Here is a 25,561-nt window from a genome sequence, read left to right on the forward strand (position 1 = left end):
TGAATAACTGCAAACGGGTTACTGAAACAAAACAGCATTTACAACTAAATAATAAAGATATTCCAGATTACAATACAATAACCAGAAATAAATTTAGTTTAGTGGATGCACCAACGAATTCTGGTGGGAGCATTCACAAATTTCTCTCGTCACAATTTACGTTTTTATTTAATTTCTTTAAATATACTATTTTTAGTAAAATAAAATATGAATTAATTCTTTAATATTCTTATACATGTTAAGTATTATAAAATGATATGAAACCATAAAATTGGGAAACAGGATTTTGCTTGATATTTGATAAAAGGGATATGGAGTGGAGGTCATTATGATTGTTAAGATCAATGCGAACCGAAGAGCATTTACTATTTTCTTAAAGATTTTTGATTAGGGAGACTGGATTCACTGACGATTAGAAAATTAGTACCCCATGATTTCTGTCCTAAGTACAGATTGCTCGACAAGCAGCAGCTATAGCAGTCTCTTATTGATTACAGAGTTTATAGCGTCTGCCGAAAAGGCTTAAAAGAAGTTAAATGCAGAGTTTGGTTCCTTTCTTTTCGGTCGATTGTGAGAGAAGTGAATCTTTAGTCGAGAAACAGTCATGTGAAGGAGTGGGAGAATTTCGCGGACCCATAGAGAATTATATTCTTGCATTTCCCCGCGTTTATTTTATATTCTTCTCAAGCGAAGTCCGCACAACACTGAGATGAGTCTGAAGTGAACAATAAACAATCAAGATTTGCAAAAAAAAAAAAAAATATGGCTCTTACGTTTGCAAAGGTACACAGTCTTATTTTATGGCATTGCGGAATAGCAATAAATAGAAGGGGACCGAGAACTGAGCCTTGAGGAACGCCTTGTACGGGGCATGTACAGGATTAGGTAAATCCATGATTGATAAAGTTGTCCTTGATCCTCACTTCGCAAAGTATGCTGGTACATTCAATCCACTTAATCAATCAATTTAATGGAAAATCAAATAGTGGATATGCAGATAGTTGATGACCAGTTACAGAACGTCTCTGGAACAATTCCGATTTGGACTCGGGTATGATATCAGTCGATCAATTAAGTGCAAAATTCTTCAAGAATTGTCTGAGTTATAACCTTGATGTTAATTATTGTATCTATAACTTGCTATTTAATAAATCAAAGTGAAATAAGTACTGTTTATTTTATTACTCTCATATAGTCTTCTCTTTTTTGTACCTTATAAGTGAATTGATAAGCACTTTCAAATATGTGATCAAACCTATATCTTAGAAAGTCAATTCAGTCAAGACATGATTATACATTTACGCAAAATTAATTAATTTTAGAAAACACATTTCTTGTTCATCTCAATATGAATTTATTAAGAAAGAGAATGAAATAAAACTGAATGTAGAGTAAAATTAATTAATCTGCAACAAGGTCAATGCCAATGAAAGTTTAAGCGTCAATCTGATGTGCAATATCAGTATTCATGTATCTTATAAGCCTGAAGCCTTCTTCGGGTCGAAAATTGGCATAATTAAATTTCATACTGAACTGGGCACATATATGTTCGCTGTCTGAAGTCGGTCAAAAGAAACAAGTTCGACTCTCGTCATTTTATATTTGTCTGAAATACACAAATTATTAACATTCCATTTATAAATATATAAACAGAAACGACAGACCACATTATTACTCCGTTTACAGTATACTGTATGTAAAGTTGATTTATATTAAATTTTGTAAGTTTTAGAAACCTTCAATAGTAAATTAATATAACAAGGATTGAAATATTTTTATACTATTTTGTTGGCCAGAATGACATATTTAAACTCAACATACATTTTGAATAGAACATAAATTATTATTTCCTCTTTTTCCACATAAGCTTTCCAGTTTAAAAAAAAAACATTAAAACCATTTTTCTGGTCTCAGTATTTTATGCTACTGTTTTATTTTTATTTATTTATTTTTTCAGTGAATTCTATATAACTTGATGAATTTGATGACTTAAATGACTGTTTTAAAGAAAACTATTCATATTCTATATTATTTATAAATCACAGGTTTGTGATATATACACAGATTTAAAGCAGTTTTCATTTAATACAGGACAAGAGGAGGCTCCTTAAAATTAACTAACCAACCAAGAATATATGTTTAAATAAATAAACAATTATAACAATTTTCATTTAATACTGGTCCCAAAAGATAAACAAACCAAGACCAAATAGTTATATAAATAATAAATTAATAGTTTCTTAATTATATAGATTTATAAGGCCTAGAGGTAATCGTCGTAGATCGAAACGTTGGCTGAGACCAAAAAGTGGTTTTAATTTATCCTAAAAAAAAAGCTTGCAAAAGCAATAAATTACTATAAAAGATATTTAATTTAATAAAAAAATTATCTTATCAAATCAAGTTACAATTTTGACAACTGTACATAAATATTGATTTATTTTTATCGAGCGTAACAATTAGCGTTTGAAATATTTACACTAAACCAGTATGGATTTTATTTATCAGGCTGTCAATTATTACACAGGTTGCGTAGTTAATACTAAAGCTCCTTTAGGTGGTAGAATAATTTGGGATGATTGATAAAGTCCCCTGGAAATCGAACAATATTTATTAAAAAAAAAAAAAAAAATCATTCTTGCAAATTTCTTGAACAGTTAGAACACTGCCCTCAAGGCACGATAGACTCAGAGTCTAAATTGAAAATATAATAATAAATGTTTTTTTGGCGTTTATGACCAAGGCAGTCGATGCGCCAAAAAATAAACATTTTCGTATTTAAGGCATCAATATCTGAGGTTATTGGCGCCCGGAGCTTTCTTACAGCCGGCCTCCGGACAAAGTTCTCTCATTACAGACAAGAGAACATATCTTTAAATTTTGATACACCTTAAATACAAAAATAAATAAATAAATAAAATAAAAATTAGAAGAATTGATAGTTCAACTTACGGTTTGTTATCTGTAGTATTGACATGAATATTTAAACTGGCAAGGTGGAAATAAAGTTTTTCAGGCAAACTTTTTCTTTTCTCTAATAAATTTACTTTTTCTTCTATGTCACCAAAGTTAATTACAACAACAACAGTTGGATTATCTTCAAAAAACCTGCAAAAACAATAAAACAAAAATTCTTAAGAAATTGTTAAATACATAAATATGAATAGCAGAACGTAACTAACGTTTTGCTGAAACTAGCAAAAGCAGTTCGGGGCAGAAACGTGAAGTTGAAATCTCTAACACAAACTTGATTAATTTCCTCTAATGAAGGCCGAAAGTTCGAAACCTTAAGGAATACTATAAAAATGCTTGATAAGACGAATAAAATCTTCGAAATTAAGGTATCATTAGGAAAGCATATTTTTAGATTCCTGAACGCCAGTTTTTGCGCGTTTTGTATGTGTATGTGCTTTAAGGGAATATTTAAAAACTAAGAATCGCATCAAGCTCTAAGTCAGTACTCCTATTAGATGATGTAGTCGCATTGATTCTAAGGTTTAAGAAATAATAATTCCTGAAAATGCACAATCCTTTCAGTTAACGAATACAAAATGAAATACTGTTAAATGCCGTAATTACTGTAGTGGCTGTTCAGCCTTAAGTTCTTTTATCTTTTCCATGGTATGAAGATAACAATGTCTTAGGCACTACCAGATAACATCAGTACATGAGGTTGAATTTGACTGCATAGCTCATTAATTCAACGTAATTTGATCAAGGTAATGAATCTGTTTTAATTTCCAAGTCATACCTCTAATAATAATTTTTTAAGATAAACACCGAGCGCACTTTATTCGCCAGAAATATAGCCAAACCGTTTTTGTAATATTCTCCTTTAAATAATTAAATGGTAATTCTAAACAAACCTATAAATGGCCAACACATTTTCATTAATGTAAACTACGTCAATAGAGCCATATTTCAATGTCCAATGTTTTCTTAAAGAAACCATCTCTTTGTATATTTTTAAATGTGATCTTTCGCTGCTGTTTTGCGTTTTGACATTATCCTGCCAATAGCAAGGACTTACTGGAATCCACGGATTTAAAGAAGAAGAGAAACCTGGACAAAAATAATTAGAATTAAGAAGTACATTTTAATTAATAATTTAATTTACCACAAGTACAAATATTAAAATAATAATAATAATAAATAAGTGATGTTTTGTAAATTACTTTATAATACGTTTATTATTATTTAATAAGTAGTTTACGTTTTAATTAAGTATTAAAGTTAGTATATAATTTGAACAAAACGTTTTGCACAGAAACAATCAAAATGAAACCAAACTCACAATTTGTAGTATCTAACTACAAAGTTCACAATGCCTTTATACTTTCGATGATACGACAGTGTAAGTAAAGAATGAGTTTCTTTTTTTTTATCTTGGTCTACATATTTATGCAAACTATAGTCTTGCTGGGTTAGAAGGTTGCACCAAGATTTCAAATTAACCAATATAAAGAAGAATATGTTTTACTTCACCAACTTAATTCTTATTCATTCACGAAATTTCTTGTTGTATGTTAACATACCTGCAGTTTTATTTTTATCCCAGAGAAAAGGTCCTCTTTCTGGGTCACGACTTTTCCAAAGAAATTCAGAATATGATACGTTTTTCCCTTGAGGATCTTGAGCTTGATTCAAACGAACTATTGAATCTGACATACCAAGTTCCTCACCATAGTATGTAACAGCGGTACCTTTCAATGAAAGTATCAAGATATTTAGTAAATCTACGTATTCCTTGGAAAATCGGCTAGCTACTCTATGTTGGTCATGGTTTCCCAGCTGAAAAACACGTAATATTAATGAAGGTTTATTGCATTTTTAAACATCAGGTTAGATTCTACAAGGGTTGGCCATGAAAGAAAGCCCATGCCTCCGTGATCCACAGGGTTTATTGTGGATCTAGATCAATATTAAGTCGAGCTTTTTTATGTTTTTTGACGTTATTTAAATAAATTTGTTCGTACAAATATTTAGGTAAAAGTTAGGTAAAAAAACATTTTTTCATGTTTAAGATTTCAAAACTTTTAAACAGTGATACAAAAAATGCAATCCCTTTTTTTTCGTAGCACAAAAAGATGTTATCACTTTTTATCTTTGTCATTCCTGTTCTTTATTGTCTGTAATGCAAGTGAATCCCTTCAGGATTCATTTTTCTTTTTTCATTTTTATCAGTTCACCTTACCACCACTTACCTATGAAGAGAAATTATGTTTGGACAGGCTTATTTTGAAAAAATTAATTACTTCTTTAAGCAGATTTGTAGACAATTTACGACCGGATTTTAAAAAAATATTGCCAGGAATCGCTACAACTTTTAGCTTTAAAATTGGTATACGTATTATTTTCATCACAAAATGAACACATGATTTAGTACACTTAGAGCTTTGCGCAAAGTAATAAAGAAAGTAAAAAATAATTACAAAAAGTAAAGAAATAAACATTTATTTCTTATTAGATCCTACTAATACAAGCAGGGTTTCAGTCTCCTGGACGGTGTGGTGTTAAACATAATATGGTAGTGAAATGTGGAGGGCAGTATGTGAAGTGTGAGGAAAAAGTTGGCTGTTTATCTGGTAATAGGTGACATTTAGAATGGCAAGCTCTTACAGAATTCCTGGGCGTTTACTGCTAATCGTAGTACTTTATTTAGTTTATAGTCTTGGGTTTTTTGTCCTTTTTCCCAAAATATAAAAAGAAAAATTTTTTTTAAGTATGAAGAAGTTTAACTTATTTTTGTCAGAGGAAAAGAACTGGTTCTGGTACTCCAATGTTTATATAAAGTAAAAACTATTGTATTATTTGGACAATAAAAACATTTTATTATTATTATTAGTTTATAGTCATTCGTCAATGATGTCAGGCGTACGTAAAGACAAATCTGTTAATTAGTATGTATAACTGTTTAAAAGTCGTATGTACGAGGTTGTTGCAGTTATTGTGTTGAAGTGTATTCTCCAGAAGGATCTTAAGTCCAGGAGATATCTCGGTTGTTAAATTTTCATTTTTTCAGTTTTGAACCCTGCGAAATGGAAGAATTTTTGTCTCCGTCTTAACAGCATTTAGCCGATCCTTCCACATTTGATACATATTTAAAATATCTCTGCAGACCTCTGAATGTCCGTGATAAATTTGTAAAAAAATCTTGTAAAATTTGTCCTATGATTCTCTTGAATATTTGGTGTGAATCCAAATATGGTGAAGTGAAATGAAGATTTAAGGTCTCCTGTTGCTTAAAATTAGTATAAGTAAAATAAAAATTTCAAGTCAAATAAACAAAAAATTTAAAACTATCTTTGTCATGCATAAAAGTTATAATAAATACTTACAACCCAATTTGCATGATTTTCACTGCCCATAACTTTGTACCATTCATTAATACAGTTGGCCCAATCAACAGCATTGCTCTCAACACTCATATTCTGTATTAAGAAAAAATTGAACGGAAAATGTGCTATTGGGGCTTCTTTAGTCCCATAATATTTCTTTATTAGATAAGGATCAGGGTTATAGTTTTCAACTATCATAAGCCTGTAAATATAAAATTATGTGAATTAATTGGTTAGAAAAAGAATATTCTAAAATTCTGTATAATGATTATAATCATGAGAATATTCATAACAGTCATAATGTGGGGAGGAAATATTGCTTTACATATTAGAAAATAAATAAAGTCCTCGCGATTTCTTCTTAAATAAAAAGTGGTTTATTTTTCAGCCAAATCTACAAAATATAGACCACTAGTTCTTCCTAAGTTCTTCCAGCAGCTAACTTAAAACAGCTAGCAAAAAATCCAAACATTCCGTTTTTAGCTAATCACTTATGTATCAGTAACTTTATTTTTTGTAATGTGGCTATGGGACGAACAGACGGTGATCTCGTCTTTATGTTAGGGGAGTGAAAAGCATTAAGCACCGATTACTGAGATCGATTATGTTTCATGTGCCAGATACCAAACAAAATAAATGTCTCCTCGCGGTTGCACAAAAAAACTCGCTCTTTTTCCTTAATTGTTTATTCTCGATTTCCTTTGTTGAAATAATTACACTATTCATAGCCAGTGTCCGAGGCAGAACAAGGCTGAGCGACGTAGAGGACGACTTTGAGGCCATCGGCCTGGGTGGTTTTGTGAGCGGTGGCCGAGGGACCATTAAAGATGGAAAACTGTAATGGGTGAGAAACATTCCGATCGGTTAAGTTCTGGCAGAGTGTGATCGAATAGATACCTGATAGTTCCATGCATTTGGTGTAACGACCGCTGCTACACACTGTCGGACGTCCTGAATCTTAGATTGTTGAACCTGATACGAATGAAGAATATTGATCCAGATTGTACAACTCTTGCAGAAATAAAACTTAACTCTCTACTTCATTAATGTGTTAGCAAAGATTTGACGTCTGTTTTTTGTTTTTGTTTTTAATGACAAAAAATTTCCGTACTTCAAGACCTACACGGACATTTTTTAAATTACATAGATCTTCGTAAATAGTTATAAAATACTACAAAAAAATAAAATAAATGATGAGGGATCTAACCAAACAGCCCTCAGTCGCTGCGATACCGATGTGAAACTAACCTAACCGAAAATAAAAAGTGATATCTACCTAACAAAAAACTTTGTAGTATAGTACAATGTGTGGTTGTGATTTAATAGCAAAAATACGCCTAACCTTTTATTAAAATTAAACATTTTTTTATGTTTAGGATATTTTTGAGCGTATTATGTTAATTTCCTATATGTTTATAATAAATATTTATTATAACGTTAACATTCCCGATGGATAACGTAAACTATTTGGAAAAAATAATTTGAGCTACAATTAAAAGAAGGCACACGGTCACAAATATCTCAACTTGCAAAAAATATTTAAAAAATTACCTTGTCTCACCATCCTTTCGAGAGTATTCATCTAATTTAGCTCGAAATTTTTTCAATATTTCAAAAGTTTTTGGTTGATCGTGAGTTTTTTCGTGATTTGTTTCACCATGCGGTCCAATTACCTCATCAGCAAAATCTTGATTTTCACAAAGAGCAAGTACTGCATCCATTCTAAATCCATCAACTCCTTTGTTTAACCAGAAGACAAGCACATCCTAGATTGATTAAAAAGAATAATGATAATTCATTTACTGAAAACTGAATACCAATTTGTCTTAATAGAAATGTTTAATTATTCTTAATAAATATACGATTATTAATTATTCCTCTTACTATCATATCTTCAATAACGTCTTCATTTTCGTAATTAAGATCTGCCTGCTCAGTCAAGAATTGATGTAGATAATACTGTTTTCTAAAATTATCATAGGTCCAAGCGCTGCCTCCGGTGATGCCTGCCACCTGTGAGAACACAAAAGTTTTGCTACTAAAAATAATTATTTATAATAAATTAAGACAATTGTCCCGGTGAGAATGAAAGTGGCGTAAGTCTATTTTTTATTGAAATCAAGGAAACGACAGCTTTATATTCTACAACAACTGTTTTGTTTAGAGTGACAATGCAGTAAGTTCTTAGTGCACTTATTGGCAATCAGGAGAAGCACAAAGTTTTAGTACTTAATCAAAAGCTCATACTGTTGAGAATGTCAGTGGCGTAAGTCCACCAGATTGTTTGTTTCTTTATGACTGTTTTCTTGGTGAAGTTTATTGTCGTGTGGTGAATTGTTATATGGTTTTAGTTGACTAAAAATTAAAAATAAGCCTTAGTGTTGGAGTTATAGTTAAATTATAATTTGGATTTTTTTGTTTTTTATTTTCACAACTGCAATATATTTCTGCAATAAGTGAAGCTGATTCATACAACATGATAATAGATAAGTACATGAATAGCATGAGGGGAGAATTCACCCATTCCGAAAGAGGAGTTCACTATTGTGCACTGGCACTTACTTCATTTAGAAGATCGCGTGGCCACCTGCGCTTCAACCGTCTTGCAGTATTTCCAAGCATTGCAGTAAGTTGGGATACTAGTGGATTAGGATGTGAGGAGATTGATGTGTGGAATTTAATATAACGGGATCTTACAGCTTTTGAAACATAAGGAACAAGGAAATCTTGGTGCAAGGTAGAGTTAAGGACATAGTAAGGAACATTAGTGATTCGACGGAGTATTTTTGACAGGAAGGATTGTATTCTGTAGATATTGGAAGCTTTGGCTGAGCCCTAAAGTTCCATTCCGTAAGTCCAGGCAGGTTTCAGTATCATAGTGTAGATAAGTCATTTATTCTGTAGTGAGAGTTTAAGATCGCTTGTCGATAAGTCTAGAGAGAAGTTTGAATCGTCTGTTCAGTTTATTGGGAGAGAGAGATGACTGTTGATTGAAGAGAATTGGTAGAATTAGTTGGGATCAGTTTGTGTTGAAGACAGTTTTTTATTAGAATTGCAGTGCCCCCATGGGCAGTATCATCAGGGTGATCAGTTCTGTGGATAATGTAGTCGGTTATGTTGAAATAAGATCTGCTAATAAAATAAGTCTTTGAAATAAGATCTGTTAGTAAAATGAGTCTCTGTGATGAGTCTTCTGCATTTTTAACCATTAGTTTATGAAATAAAACCCTTATCATTGGTTTTAAAATGCTGTTGTGTTTAATCTTATGCTAGATATGCTGAGAATGACAATGAAGTAGGTCACATTTTTGCATTTTCTAAAATAATTTAAAATCCCATTACATTCTAATATGCACCAAAAAATTTGATTCTATGTAATAACTCTTTAACAAAAACTTACAGTTTAAATTGTTAAGTATAAGGGTTGATTAAACGCCAAAAGGTACACAAATCAGCTAGTACCCAACATTTCATTCATGCTTAGCTGATATAATTTAAGTAATTTTGCTGCATTAACTTTTTCTTCACATTTTTTTAGAAATTATTAGATGTCACAGACCCTTATGCTGGCCCTTTTCATCTACAAAATATTTGTTCAAGTAGCACTGTAGATTGACTGTTATATCTAGTTATTTATAATAATCAAACTATTAATTACAGGTGAAAAAGAAAAACGTTATAAAAAATAAAAAAAAATTATGAGGCTAAAAAATTCAAAACCTTTTTTTAAAAAATGCTTATATCAACATACATCAATGATTTTGTTTATTTTATTTATTTATTTTATTTTATTTATTTTTTTAAATCGTCGGTTTAAGTTCATTCTTCGATTAAAGTAATTGTTATTTTATGTAGTAGTCAAACGTTTATAATAATAGGTAATAATTACCTGGCTTTATCGCAAATAATATAGTTTTCTTCAATTACACTCTCAATGTAGCTGTTCTTCTCACAATGTTGAATATATGTAATATATAATAAATAAGATATGCATATTTTTAGGACAGCTAATTATTCCAGTATTTTACTATAAGTAAAATTAGGGGGCCTAAATTAAATTACAATTGAGAAATGAATAATTATTGTTGAATAATCTACTTGTTATTAACTGTGTGTTATTTGTGCTCACGAATATTTCGGTAAGACGAATTCAAGACTGAAATATTCTGTTAAATCCGTGATTCAAATTTAAACAGTAGCTGACTCTAACTTTGTTTTTCTCTACTTTAACATGAATGTATATGTGACTACTAAGAATAAAGGGCATATTAAAGAGAAATTTGAAGAATAATTTGAAATGGAGTTAAAATAAAGTACCTATTTAAAAACGAAGATATAATATACATTTTATCATAATTATAACAAAATAATATTATGATCTGGCCAGCATAAGGGTCTGTGACATCTAATAATTTCTAAAAAAATGTGAAGAAAAAGTTAATGCAGCAAAATTACTTAAATTATATCAGCTAAGCATGAATGAAATGTTGGGTACTAGCTGATTTGTGTACCTTTTGGCGTTTAATCAACCCTTATACTTAACAATTTAAACTGTAAGTTTTTGTTAAAGAGATTTTTGTACCTTTTGGATAGATTTTCATTTTTGTCTATTTTACAAAGTTACTTATCTGCTTCACAGATTTTTTTAAAATTTAGAATAAGCAATTCTATCATTATAACCTGATAAGGTGTTAAGTCGGAACCGTAACTACCATTGGAGAGATCTTTTTAAAGAATGATTATAGTTGCCATCCTCAATAACAATTTTTTTGAGAAAGCGTTTTGAATAAAATAGGAAGGTATTTGTACGTAAAAAGCAAAATTAAACTGCGATTTCAGTACTTCCTCTTAAGAGGAGTAAGAAAAATAAACTGCGATTACAGTACTTCTCCCTAAAAGGCAAAGATTTTGAATCGAACGACTATTCATTAATGTAAATAGGTTCACCCATTGATAATTTTAACGATTGCAGTACTTCCTCTTAGTAGGTGCAAGAGCATCAGCAACGTAGAGGAGCTTTAACCACTTATTCGTGCTAAATTTTATCAAAATCGGACAAAGCGTTACAGAAATATTGGTAATAATAGTTTTAGAAAGGGCCTTACTTGGGTGGGGCAAACTCCCCTCTTTATGAGGCACAGCGTTCAGACTTTTAAAGTGCAAATCTGTAAAAAATTTCAATTCGAATGACACTTCATTCATGACAATCGGTTCTCGTGTCGATAATTTGAAACGATTGCTATACTTTCCCTTAACAAGTGTAAGAGCTGATCGCCGCTTTAATGTTACGTAGGGGAGCCCTAACTCTATCATCCTACCAAATTATTTCAAAATCGGGCTAAGATTTACAGAATAATTAGTAATAATAATTTTGGAGGGGGCCTTACATAAAGGGGGCTAACTCCTCTCCTATGCGATGTACAGCGTCGAGACCCCCAAAAGGCACATCTACATAAAATTCCGAATCGAATGACACCTCATTCATGAAAATCGGTTCCCGCGTTTAGGCGCTACGTAGTTTACAAAAAAGGTAACAACAACAAGAAGAAGAAGAAGAAGAAGAAGAAGAACAACAATTTTTGAAAAAGCCGTTTTTGCTCATTTTCGGCAACTTTTTTCTCGAAACCTATTAGATCTGGGTTGTTGCAAAAAAATTGCAGCTATAAAGGAGGGTTTGCCCTATAATTTAAAGAAAATTTGGGAATTTTATCTTTTATAGAAAAAGAGAAAAAAATTGTCAAAGTTGGGTGTTTTTCAACATTACGCTTTTTCGTGCAGTTTTTGACGATCAACCCTTATACAACTGTCCTACCGGACAGTTTTAATAATAAAAACAAAAATAATAAAGCTATTTTTATTATCTGCATTTTTTTACAGAGCAAAACACAAAACTCGTTCTATCCCAAAACTGCTCAAAATGGACTTACGCCACTTTCATTCTCACCGGGACAATTATTTGTAATATTTCTTACCCAGTTATTGGGCGGGTTCATTTCACGAGTAGTTCCGTCAATACTTCCAGCCCTCCAAACATAGTAATCTCTATACTTATCTGTACCTTTCAAAGATTTGAGAAACCAATCGTGTTTGTTGCTTGTGTGATTTGGAACATAATCCAATATTATTTTGATTCCTAAAATTAATATGATAAAAAAATGCAGTAAGATTTAATAATTATATAGTTCAGTCCATAGTAAATCTGTGAATGTGACGCAAACTCGGTCTTTAAACTAAAAATTATGCTACATCAATTTTTATTCACATTTGTTCTCATAGAAATTAAATAAAAGCGATGTATATATTAATTATATTAATGATATTAAAAAATAAAACACTGAACTATAAAAGTTTAGTCCATTTTCGAAAGATCAACAAGAAAAAGCTTCATCATCACTTGTAAAGTACATGGAAGTCCAACTCATACTGATAAATTAACCTCTGGTGATGGATGCCCGAAATAAAGAAACGAACGAAATAAAGAAAAAATGCGTGCGATGGTGGATAAAAATAAACGATATTTTAATCGTCTTTGCAATCTTTTTTAACCGCAAAAAAGCATGTCTAAACAGCATGGATTCAGAAAAAATGGATTATACTTGTCTCAGTCTTTTTCCATCCGTCTCTAAACAATGGATCACAACAAACTGATCTAGTACTTCAAGAACTTAAAGCCATTTAAGACTAATTAAAGCCATTTTTGAAATTAAGTAAAATTGTTTTCCAAGTCTAGGAAAAAAGGAAAAGTTATATTTAAACTGTCACAGTAAACAGGTTATTGTTGATATATCAAAGAAAGAAGGTACTACGGTCAACCACCAACTAGTTAACTAATTTCACTTGGTTAATAAAAAACAACCAACAATACCTCCTAAATTTTATTTTAACACCAAATTTATTTACCTATAAACCTTCCTTGCACCTTAGCAGAATTTAATAAGAATAAATAAAACCAGTAATAGTTTGGCTATCGACGATACAGCATATTTAAAATATTTTCAAATATCAATAATCACCTTCTTGATGTAATTTAGTAACTAGCTCTTCAAAAACACTCATATTGCCTAAAAGAGAATAAATATTTTTCATATCAGTTATATCATAGCCGAAATCTACATCTTCTGTTGGATAGATTGGGTTAAGCCAAACAGCATCCACTCCTAATTCTTTTATGTACTGTACATTGTCAAGTATTCCTGAAACAAAAGAAATAATTCTTTTAAATAATCGTGTAATTATAAAAAATTCAGTTAGTTTCGTCGATCACAAAAAGATGAAGCCCATCTGGTATTAAAGGCAATTAGGTGTTACAAGCGCGCGTAGGAAAGAGCGTTTTTCATCAAAAGAAGCACATCCAAAAAATTATTGAATGAGAAAGAATTGAAGGTATTATAAATAATACAAATTACAGCACATAGTAAGTGATATCGACCCACCTTTGATCAATAAAATCACTTGGCGTACCAGTAGATTAATGGAATACGTTATTAATCCAAATCATAAATAAATAGCTGGCGAAGCTACCAGCAAAAGAAGGATTTCCTACCATAACCTAATCAAAATATTTCTTGCAGTAAAGAGTGATTGTTTTGAAGCTAATGGAGTCAAGAAAGTAAACAAAACAAGTCAGAAGGAGGTTAAATACTACTGGAAAGGATCTAAGGCATTTGAAACCTAATTAAGACTAAAACCAAGAAATAGCTAATTCATAATGTGATCATCGTTAAAATCGGCACAAAATATATGTATGATGCACATTCGGATCTCTTTCCATCCTAAATTAGGCACGGAAGTCTCTACATTAGGACTGTTTTACATCTATTCAAAGAAACATACCCTTGAAGGTTAATTCTCTATTTTAATTGCAAAATTTGTAAAAGAGCTTATAACTCGTACTCAAAAATTGCGGAGAAACAGAAATCTTGAAATCATCCTGAACTGTTAAAAACATTAACGGGAACTTTCAACAAACTCATAATCGGAACCCAAAGAAATGTAATTATGTTTGCTTCTAAATCAGAAATTTAAAATGGTTCAGTTCTGCATCAGTTCAGCAATTATTATTATTACTATTTTGATTATGTATCTTTTGTATATACTATTATTAAATCATATTGTTCAATAAGATATTTTATTTTGCTTTTAACATAAAAGTGGTATGTTAGGTTTTTACAATTATCTTAATTATTACTACTAATGTAGCCGAAAACAATAAGAATTGAATTCGTAAGAGTTCTTGACAGTTACCTTGTAAATCTCCTATACCATTTCCATCAGTGTCTTTAAAAGATCTTGGATACACCTGGTATATTACAGCAGTTTTCCACCAATCGAGATCACTAGCAATGTTTGAAGTTAATTGTAAGGCTATCAACAATATTGATAGCAATCCCTCCCGGCTCATCTATAAAGAGAAAATTATAATTAGTTTTATTACATAATAATTTGTAAAAACATTTTTTAAGAAACTTGAGCGATGAAGATTTTATTGATCCGATAACAGGACGCCTGAAATTCAGAAATACCTATTTTTTCAGGCGGGCTATTACATCTACCAAATTAGGTATCGTGAAAGAAGGCGGATAGGGAACATATTTTACTATAAATTTCTCATTTTAACCATTAAATGAAAACAAGTCCTAGCACGGGAATCGAACCCAGTACCAAATTCATCTTAGTTTTGCCTGAAATTACAACTACTCAAAAGAAGTTCAATTTCAAAATAGTACCATGAAAAAATTTAGTTGAAAGGTATGAATCATCTCTAAATAAAAGTATTTCTAATGAAGTGAGCATATAATTCGTAAAGTTAGCGCAATTATGAAAGTTACAAAACTTATTTAAAGTTCAGATATGCTCTCCAGAAAGATTTTAATACTTTCTTACAGAACTTAAATAAAACAAATGAATTTAAAAAAGTAAAATCAATTGAGATTAGTATTGTTTGCTTTCCCCTCTCATTAATTATCAAATTTACACCAGAAATTCATGTTTTGATATCTTCTAAATACGAACAAAACGTTTTTAGAATGGTCTGCATTTACAATACATTATTTGAGAACAAGCTTCCTAAAAAAGCAAGAATCGCACCAAAGTCAAACTAGTAATTTTTTATTCTAGTATCACATCACATCTTCGGCCTAGATCTTTCAAGTGGAAGTAACTTTTCTGATATTTCAGCAGCTCTCTCGGATGAAAAACGTTTACTGGTGATGTGATGAGGAGGTAACAGTGTCTGGCTTTTGAGTAAGGTTATTGTCTGGTTACCTAAATTTGGGCTGCGGTGGACTGACTTTGATATCAGCAATGCATGATTCCACTTACTCTGATGAAGTGGTGCAGAACTGGCGGATGATCCGATGACCCCCACCCTGGAGATTATAATAATTTACCCTTGGAGATTATGTGGTGCTGGAAAGGTAGTTATTTAGAACCAGTTACCAACGTGTAAGTCCATCCAGCCAATGTTGGGCAAGTAATGGTAACCTTCCTACCAGTAATCTTGCTTTCGATTTAATCTGGATTAATGCCTTCTTCTAGGGAATGATAAGCGCAGTAAACAACTCCATAAGAGTGCGGTCCGACCTTCGGGGCAGGAAAGAAACAGCCTCTCAAATATTTGATGTAAATAAAATCAATAACTTGCAATGTTATAAGTTCGGCACTTATTGAGCAGGCAAAATAATACGCTAAAACGACCGGTGAGAAAAACCATTGGTACATAACAAAAAAAAAAGAAGGTTTCTCCAACAAGAAAAGACATCAAGTATTTTGAATGGAATAACTGGGATTTTGGACATGTAATAAATTAGTTTAGTTTTTATCTTCAAGTATCCCCTTCGTTAGATAACAGAAATTCGTCGAAATTCAGATTTACCACAATTAGGTTACCTAACTCGTCATTTCCATTTATTTAGTGAACAACTTTTCATTAATTACTGCTATTTTTAAGAAAACAAAATTGCAATAATATATGAATAACTTAGCCAGGATTGAAATTACTGTGAGCCGTACCAAAAAGCAGGGACTCATCAGTCCCCATCAAAACATGAATTTGAAAAAAAAAAATTGGTTTAATCAGAGATGAATTTATGGCACCCAGAATCACATTTTCACAAGACGAAATTTGTTTGGGTTACAAAAATTAATAAATAAATAAAATATGAATTTTGCCATCGATTTTTGGTCAGTTAAACGTGGAAGCGAAGTCTTTCATGGACAGTAGGACCTTAGTAAGATGAAAAAATTCTAGTAATGGCAACTTAGATTAAGGCCAAAATCACAATCAAACAGCCAATTGTATTATTATTATTTTTCAAAAATAAAACTATTGCAAGTTTAAAGCAAAGAGTTGGAGTAATAATACCTAATGTTAAACTTACTTTTAAATTCCACTATTTGGATAATTGAAGGCTAAGAGGGATGGTTCTAACAAATTATTTTCACCAACTTTTTTGTATCCAATATAATAAATCCACTAAATGTTAAAAGACTTGCTGCGAATAGTCGCACTCATGGTTAGTCGATTTGATTCGAATTTAACATTTGATAGGATGCAGTAAACTAACTTTTAAAGGAAATAATTATGTTGCCGCTTTCTTTGATCATTTCAGTTCGAATCCCGCGTATAGTAAATTTTTATTTGTTAGAAAAAATATTACTAGTAATGTATGTGCTTACACCAGTAAAGTATGTACTCGCCTGAAAAAAATATGCAAATACTTTACTTTCTTTAAGTGAAGATTAAACATGAACCATACATAAGCCTTAGAACAACCCCTCTAATTTAATAAACGTCTAGCTTCCAGAGCCTCATGTACCATTATTAGTGGTCCATGTTTTGTGGTAATAAATACAACCGCCAAACTTCGGATTAAGTGAATTTTAATTAATTTTCTTAAAGCCTAAAACACTTATTACCAAAATCAAGTGCATTAATAATTCACTTAGGTTAGGCAGAAGCCCATTGTGAGTTCGAATACTAGGTAACTCGAACCTAGCACTTTATCAATTTTAAGAGAACTATTTACGATTACTGCATTTCAAAATGTTTTGAAAACTTCACAAGCAACACTTTACAGCAATAAGCTGCAATAAATAATTATTTATCTTCTGATTCCTGCCAGAAATGAATTAAAAATAGGGTGAATAAGAAGTCTGTTTGAATAAAAGGTTTCATGTTTTAATGATAACATAACAATAGGATGAAAAAATAACTGCCAACTTCAGTCATATTTTGCATTTTTTTTTTAATGTGCCGAGCTTTTGACCTAGGGACTAGATCATCTTCAGGGCTAATTGACAACGAATATTTTACATCATTAAAGGCAGTTATTTTTTCATCCTATTGAAACAATGAATCAGTCACCAAAAATAATTAACAGTAATAACTGATAACATCTTTGAGACGGAGAACATCGACTGTTGTGGTCATTAACGTTATTAAGTATTCCCAAGGCTCTATAGTCTTTTCACCCTTCAGTTAGTTCGATTGAGAGTATTTTTAGAAATCCAAAAGATATATCTAGTTTACAATATTAGTGATTTTGAAAGCATTAAAAAAAAGAAGCATGTATCTAAAAGTACGTAAATCGATGGGGAAAAATGTGTTGCCTGGCATTAGTTTCAAAAATTAAATACTGATGAGACGATCATGGAAAGAAAGACAGTTATTTTTAAATCAGACATCAGCCTTTAAAGGGAGATGTTAAATCCAACCTCCAGCACGCCCTGAAAAATTGGCAATGCATAAAGAAAACGTCAGTTACGATTTCTTTGAGAAAGGATCAACATTCCTAACCTTGAAAATTCACATAAGGTATTTATTACATCTTAACGGTCTTCCAAACGAGAAAATATCGACTATATGTTCCAAGGAAGATATATAATAGAAAAAGCTAAATATGATAGCAAAAAACGCAATGTTATCTCTTTTTGCTGTTAAAAGTTACGGTTGAACCACCCACAATGAATCTCAACTACGTATTTAAAATCCACTAAAATATTCGATTAGGTTCTGCAATGGCAAAATAACTAGAGTAATCAAAAAATTATTTCCACGAAATAGTATTTAATTTTGAAAAACAAGCTAATTTTGAAGAACTCCTGAAAATTTAAAAATGAAAAATAAAAACTTACGTTGATAAGGTGTTTATGGGGCCAGTTACCAGGAACCACTGACCAAGAATTGCAATTTTTATTAGACAAAAATGTAAGGTAAAGTATTATGATTGATTTTTTTTAATATTTTTGTTATCTCTTAAAACAAATATATTCTTTCATAAAGATATCTTATCAAACATTATTTTTATATAACTTAATCCTTTATAGCAGAAACACATTTTTAAAAAAATAATCAAGGTGACAAGGCTTTATGCCTTTTTTTAAAATAAGGTTGGGTTATATTGATTAATTTAAATTATGTCTTTCTTTAGTGAGTCTTTAAATAGAGTAAATCTAAAGAGAATTTGGGAGGCTGATACTTCAATTGGCTAATTTATATTTTTTTGGACATATGTATTTCAAATTCTTGGGAATGGATTCCTTCTTTCTTAAAGAATTATTTTTCCGTATAAAATGCTGAATTTCTATCGCATAGATCTCGTACAGATCTCTAGTCACTTCTTCCACCTGCAGCGCTCTAATTGTTCTACATTACAGACATTATTAATAATTGTTAACAAAAGTTACGCAGTTAATTGCTTGAATGCTCTTGTAGTGATATAATAAATGATTTTCATGGTTAAAAGCGTGAGAAAGACAATTAACTTTATGGACTAAAGGTGAAAGAATTTGCCTTTAACATTTTTGACAAGATTAATGATGCTAGACGGTATTTTATAATAAAGATAGTAAAGGATATTTCCTTTTTATTTTTTTTTATTTTCGCATTCTTATTGTAAGAATTTCTTCACTTAAAACATAACAAAAAAAGAAATAGTTATCTATAATTTACTAAATTAAAGTATGACTACAGACTTGTAAAGCAATGTCAGTAAGTGATAATTTCAAAAGATAGTTTATCTCAAATTTGTTTATTTTATTTATTAAAACTTTTTACAATAAAATTCATACTTTTTCTTTAACTTAAGAAAAGTTTGATGTTTTATGCTGAAAGAAAAAAGCTTAATAGTAACTATACGCTATGTCCTCTTCTATCTGGATATTCCCAATCTCTATGAAAAAAACGAATCAGGGATAAATGTATTTTGAAGATCATAAAAGTAAAGCCCAATAAAAACTGTGGTAAACATTTTTTATCATTTTTTTCCAAAAATAGATACTTATTTCTCTTTAATCAGTAAAATAAGCTTACTTAAGCATGCATCTTTACCGTCAAATTGATTATACATTCACTGATCTAATATTCAAATCAAACCACGAAAAAAAGTTGTCCCAACAATGAGTGTAAGTAAGAACATTAGGAAGTCTCCTATTTTTTCTTTTAATTTCTTCTTTTTCTGGTCGGCTCTCCCGCTGAGTACCTTCCCTTTGGTCTTCCCTAAATGGACCATTGTAATGAACATTTTTTTTATATATATATATAATTAAATATTAGGCTATGTCAGAATTATGAATGTACCATCCGTGATCAGACTGAAATTAACTTTGAAAATAATATTCTTTTTTTTAAATAATTCTGTAAAGTTTATTCAAATATTATTGAAATTTATTAGTTTCTCTTACTCTATTAGCAAGAGAAATTACGTATTGTAATCGTGCAAAGTTTCGATTTTTAGATTTGTCCAGAGATATCCGTTTTGAGGCACCCAAGTACAAATAACCTAGAACTTTGAATGTATTTGATTATATTTTGTACATATTTTTTGGCTTTTGAAAATTGTATATACTTTTACTAATTTAAGAAAATGTAATTGGGCTTCAGTCTGTTCATTCTGTTTTAATCAACTTGAAGAGCTAACTGCTTTTATTTTTCCTTATTTGTTTTTAAAAGCATCTCTTTTATTTGAAACATTCTTCCAAATTTAAATTATTTTTGTGAACTTAAAAATATGTTGGTTGTTTGTGTTATCAGCAACATTTTCTTATCTGAAACATAATTTATGGCAGACCCAACCAACTAATTAGATGTGAATAACTGAAAACGTTAAGTAAAATTTAATATTAGCAGAAAATGTTTTAAGTAGAACTCTGACGACTAAAGAATGTGGTGATAAAGAAAGATGTGAGTTTTTGTTTGTTTTTACTTAAATATGTTTTTACTTAAATACCTTGTAAAAGAATACCTTGTTTGTAGGTATAAACATTTTTCCTGAATTACCTAATCAACTTTTATAATTATAACGATATTGTTTCATATATTACTATTAATCCAAAAGGAAGAAAATTGCCAATTTCGACCTAGATAGGGACTAGGTCATCTTCAGGGATTCTACTATAAACAATTGTAATATTTTTTACAATATTACATCTAAGGTTGGTGAACCTTCTGTTCTGACTGTTTATGTACTCTTGACTATTTTGATGTTTTCGTACAAACGTAGTAAAAAATATAATTGTTGACAGCATAAGCCCTGAAGGTGACCTAGTTTCTAGGTCGAAAGCTTGGCAAAAAATAAAATAAAAAAAATTATAATTGAAACTGGTTATATTCTTTCTACCTTTTGGATTAAAGAATTAGTTTCCAAACGTTGAACAATATGAAAAAAGTTTTCTCAAGATATAGATAGGGATCTATTATTGATGAACATTATTCATACCCATTACAGCACTCACTCTTATAGGAATAAGAGGTGAAAACCTATTACTGTTCTTGTAACTAGAAGTTCTTGTTACAATATCAAATATTTGCACGGAAGCATTGTAAATAAAAATGTAAATAAACAGTAGACTGCATTGTTATTAGCACTCAATATAATAATTGATCAGAATGGATTTATAGTTCTTCAAAATGTCTTGCAAAATTGCAAGATAGTGGTGCAGTTGAAAAGTTGAGGGTTGGTTTAGATCAGGAGTGGCCAACCCAAATGATCGAGAGGGGCCACTTGGGAAATTCATTAAAAGCCTACATAAAATTATACGAACAATGTAAGCTTATAAAATTATATGTACTTCTATTAGATTGGACGGACTACAAAAACATTTAGCAGTGAAAGTCCAATCATAAGTTATTATTATTATTTTAATTATTATTCATATATATATAAACATAGATAATATAATGACAATTATGAGAATAATATGAGATGATCGTATAATATTTAATTTATTTAGTTAGTGAGATATTTGTTTCTCCACACTTTCACTTTTCATTTGCAGATTTTAATCCGTTAGGTTCGAGCATGATTCATGTTTGGGAAATTTAATTTTCGAAATAAACGATTTGCAGATGTAAGTTGATCCAAAAGAACTAATAACAATTGTGCCATATTTCTTAAATTAGAAAAATTTTCTTTTTTGACGTAAGTGTTATAAAAATCTATTTTTCGATTGTGATGTTTCAAAAATGGGTTTTAGTTCAATATTACATTGTAATTCAATCAGTTCTCTTTGGTGATATTAAACAAATTTTGTCAAATTAGGATGAATTTTGTGAGCCATAGAATTCAAGCGACATGGGGCCCGCCGGTTGGCAACCCCGTGTTTAGATGCTGCACACGCCTACAACACTTAAAATTTACCCTTCTCACAATAAATTTGATTTATCATCTTATCTTTCCTAAAAATATAAAGCTCAGAATGTATCTATTAATTTCCTTTTACATGCAAACAGTTCATCTTTGGTCGGCAATTTAAGTCGTGAGATCGATAACCAAACGTAAAATGCAGAATGAATAAAACAAGCAATGAAAATAATTAACAGATGGATCAATATGTTAACATAATTATATCAAGAAGTTGATTGAAATTACTCTACTATTAATTAAAACAAACCTCTGAGTATCTGTACCTTTTTCTAGTTTTACATTTAATATTTTGTTATTATCAAGATAAGATGATTAAGAACCAATTCAATGCGGTCGCAGAAATAAAGATATTTTTTACTACTATTTTACTATTTTTTATACTACTGAAGAATTTCATCTCAACCCATTCATTAGACTTTTGATATTCCATTGCAAACCATTATTCATTCTCACATGCTTTAGGGATCAATAGCTTTAGGGTAACAGCTCTAGTTTAAGAACAAGAAGTGCTAGTTTGTCACAAAGTGGTCTAAAATAAATAATTCATAATAATGATAAGAATATTTCCTCAGATTATTAGACTGCATCTCTGAATAATCCACGACTCAAGAAAATGGGGACAATAGTGTGACATATAATTGTTTTGAATCCTGGAACGAAACGCCATATTAATGTTAGTGATCGTATAAACAATATACCATGTAGTTCTGTTTATCATACTTTGGATAAAGATTCTCGCGAAGCAAGGCACAATATTCAATCTTAAATAATATGACTAAATTATAAACATTAAATTATTACATTAAATAATATAATTCTATTTCTTTCTTCTTAAATAATATTAATGGAAAAAATATTACAAAGATTTAAATAGTTTAAGATAACAAGGTCTACTCACGATGTTAGCTTCTACAACATCAGCTGGAGCAGAAAACTGGATTTGGGAAGGTCAGTCAGTTGAACATAGAAAACCTTGGTACAGTTTTTGGATTGAAAGCATTTCAAAAGGAGGGGACTGTAATTGTTCAAACTAATTAAGTAGTTAATCTATCGTTTGAAATTATTATTATAATTTTTCAATAGAAATAATTGGTAAAATAGTTAATGTTTCCTCACTATTACAATTAAAAGAAAACATGTAATCGTAATGTTAAAATAGTTAGTAGTCGAAAAGTTATCAGTTGACTATGTAATGGGGGGACCGGAAAGTAATGTTTCTGCGCATATCGATATTTGGTTGTCATTTGTCAGCTCATTGTGTATTTCGAAGGCGCGCCATAGTCAATTTAAGGTTATTGTGACTTGTTCACTTCTAAATAATTCAATATTAAACTTTTTTTTTGCAGTTTGGGGTGAAATAGCCAGCCAAATAACGGAAGAGCATATACGGCATTGTATGCTTTTTGAGTTTTGCAAGGGTAGTAACGTAACAATTGGTTTTCCTAGTTCAGATCCGGCAATTTTGATCTCTCTCTGACTTCTATCGATCAGGAAGACCAACAACATTAGACAACGACAAGCTAAGGGCAGAAGTGGAAGCAAATCCATGTCAAACAATCGAGGAACTGTCAAACACCCTTAACCAACCTTGGTCGACCGTCCAGGTACATTTAAAGTCTTTGTGTTTGGGTCCCTCATAATCTGTCCGAAGAGAACAAAGCCAACCGATCCATCACATGCAACGTATTGCTTCAACAGCACCATACAGAACCGTTTTTTGATCGTTTGACCACTGGAGACGAAAAATGGGTTCTATATGATTATCCAAAACGCAAAAGGCAGTGGCTCTCTCCAAATGAATCACCACGAAGTACTGCGAAGCAGGGTTTACATCCCAAAATGGCGCTTCTGTGGGTTTGGTGGAGTATTCGCGGAATTGTTCACTTTGAAGTGTGGCAACCTGGACAAACTGTTAATGCAGACCTTTATTGTGAACAACTGGATCGAGTGAACCAAAAATAAAAATAAAGGGAAGGGATTAGCTATGAGGTTAGCATACTGGACTCCCACGCGGAGGTCCCGGGTTCGAATCCAGCAGCTGACCCTTAGATTTTCTCTTCCTAGGAGCTTCTTACAGCTCACTGTCCGGTGATGGACAGTGTTGTCTGTAACGAGAGAACACTGTCCGGAGGCTGGCAGTGTACTGCAAAAAGCTCCGGGCGCTAATAACCTCAGCTGTTGATGCGCCAAAAAAAAAAAAAACTTTAATCGAAAAGTATCCGGCGATTGTCAACAGAAAGGGGCTCATTCTGCAACACGACACACTGCAAGACCACACTGTGCAAAGCAAACCCTGGGAAAAATTAATGAATTGGGGTGGGAGGTACTGCCTCACCCACCATACTCGCCCGATGTCGCACCCTCGGATTTCCATTTATTCCGATCCCTACAACATTTTCTTGATGGCAAAAAATTTGAAAAATTGGATGATGTCCAAAATGCCATCTCGAGATATTTTACTCAATAACCAATTGATTTTTATCGGTCCGGGATGAAAATTTGCACACTAGATGGCAAAAGGTTGTTGATATTATTGATTAAAAATAAAGACTTATTAAAAATGTATTCGTTTGAATTTAATGTAAGAAAGCCACATTACTTTCTGGTCCCCCTATTATATGCCAAATTAATTTTGGAATAACAGAATAATATAGCTGTTTTCTAGAACACTTTTATCAATTTACTAGATAATATGAAATAACTTTATTAACAATTAACTGTTTTTATTCGGCCAACGCAAAAAAAAAAAAACTGGCTTTATTAGTCAGCATAACAAACTGCTTTCCTACCAAATTACTTGCGTTACTGACAAAACAAAATTAAAGACTTGGTAAGCTGCTTCTTTCCGGGTCATACCCGACATCAGCAGCAATATTTCCAAATTACTAATCATGGCCTCTAATTTATTTAATTAAAAAAGAAAATGCTGTAAAAGCCTTCTGGAATCAAATTTAGGAAAGAGCGTACAGTTACTTAACATAGAAGAACATATATAACATAACTCCCTGAAGCCAGAAGACACTCACATCTATTCTTTAGTCAAGCAAAGAATGTTTTCACGTAAATATACGTAAAACTCTAGACGAAAAGACTAATCAAGTAAACATTAAATTAAATTTGTTTACAAATATTGATGATTATTGTACTTACAACCGTTTCCATAATTGGCAAAGTAAGCAATCTTGACGTTAATTATTTGTTACTATTATATAATCATTGGTTTTACGAGAGTTATTTTTTAGTTTTGCACAAATGTAATTTTGGAGTTTTTCAGGAAAGTATACATCACAACTGCTTGTAGATTTGTCCCACACATCTTCGCCTAATAGAACAGTATGTTACTCTAGAAGAAGGTTACAGAATATGGCCCCTAGTTTCTTACATTTAAAAGGGATTACTGAATAATAATTTTAAATTGTATTTAATAATGCTGAATTTAATGATACTGTATTTATATTAAATTATATGGTTTGTTTAATTACTGTAAAAATGGAAATTGATCCACCTATCTACAGTTAATTTTAAATAATAACGGGCTTACTCTTTTTTGATTGCCATTTGCTGGCATAGTCGCATAGA

The 25,561-nt window shown here is 31.1% G+C and overlaps 1 protein-coding gene across 5 annotated transcripts; it reads right to left on the bottom strand.

Moving 5' to 3' along the window:
• Positions 1-1,580: 1,580 nt before the first annotated feature.
• On the bottom strand, positions 1,581-25,312 carry LOC141447837 (salivary alpha-glucosidase-like). 5 transcript variants are annotated; one of them, XM_074115715.1, is made up of 12 exons: positions 25,133-25,290; positions 22,881-22,997; positions 14,583-14,739; positions 13,352-13,531; positions 12,311-12,471; positions 8,223-8,351; positions 7,890-8,104; positions 6,339-6,540; positions 4,536-4,791; positions 3,867-4,062; positions 2,953-3,108; positions 1,581-2,592 (listed from the first exon to the last, which is right to left on the bottom strand). In XM_074115715.1, exons 3-12 carry the CDS (start codon positions 14,737-14,739, stop codon positions 2,520-2,522), a joined length of 1,725 nt encoding a protein of 574 aa, XP_073971816.1. In that variant the 5' UTR covers positions 22,881-22,997; positions 25,133-25,290; the 3' UTR covers positions 1,581-2,519. The 5 variants fall into 5 exon arrangements, with proteins under 5 accessions (XP_073971816.1, XP_073971813.1, XP_073971815.1 ...); XM_074115712.1 differs by lacking the exon at positions 22,881-22,997 and having other exon boundaries at positions 25,133-25,312; XM_074115714.1 differs by lacking the exons at positions 22,881-22,997; positions 25,133-25,290 and adding an exon at positions 18,474-18,556.
• Positions 25,313-25,561: the final 249 nt, after the last annotated feature.

Source organism: Rhodnius prolixus, unplaced genomic scaffold (genome assembly GCF_049639745.1).
Source record: "Rhodnius prolixus isolate KJV_2025 unplaced genomic scaffold, Rpr scaffold_13, whole genome shotgun sequence".
Taxonomy (NCBI): domain Eukaryota; kingdom Metazoa; phylum Arthropoda; class Insecta; order Hemiptera; family Reduviidae; genus Rhodnius; species Rhodnius prolixus.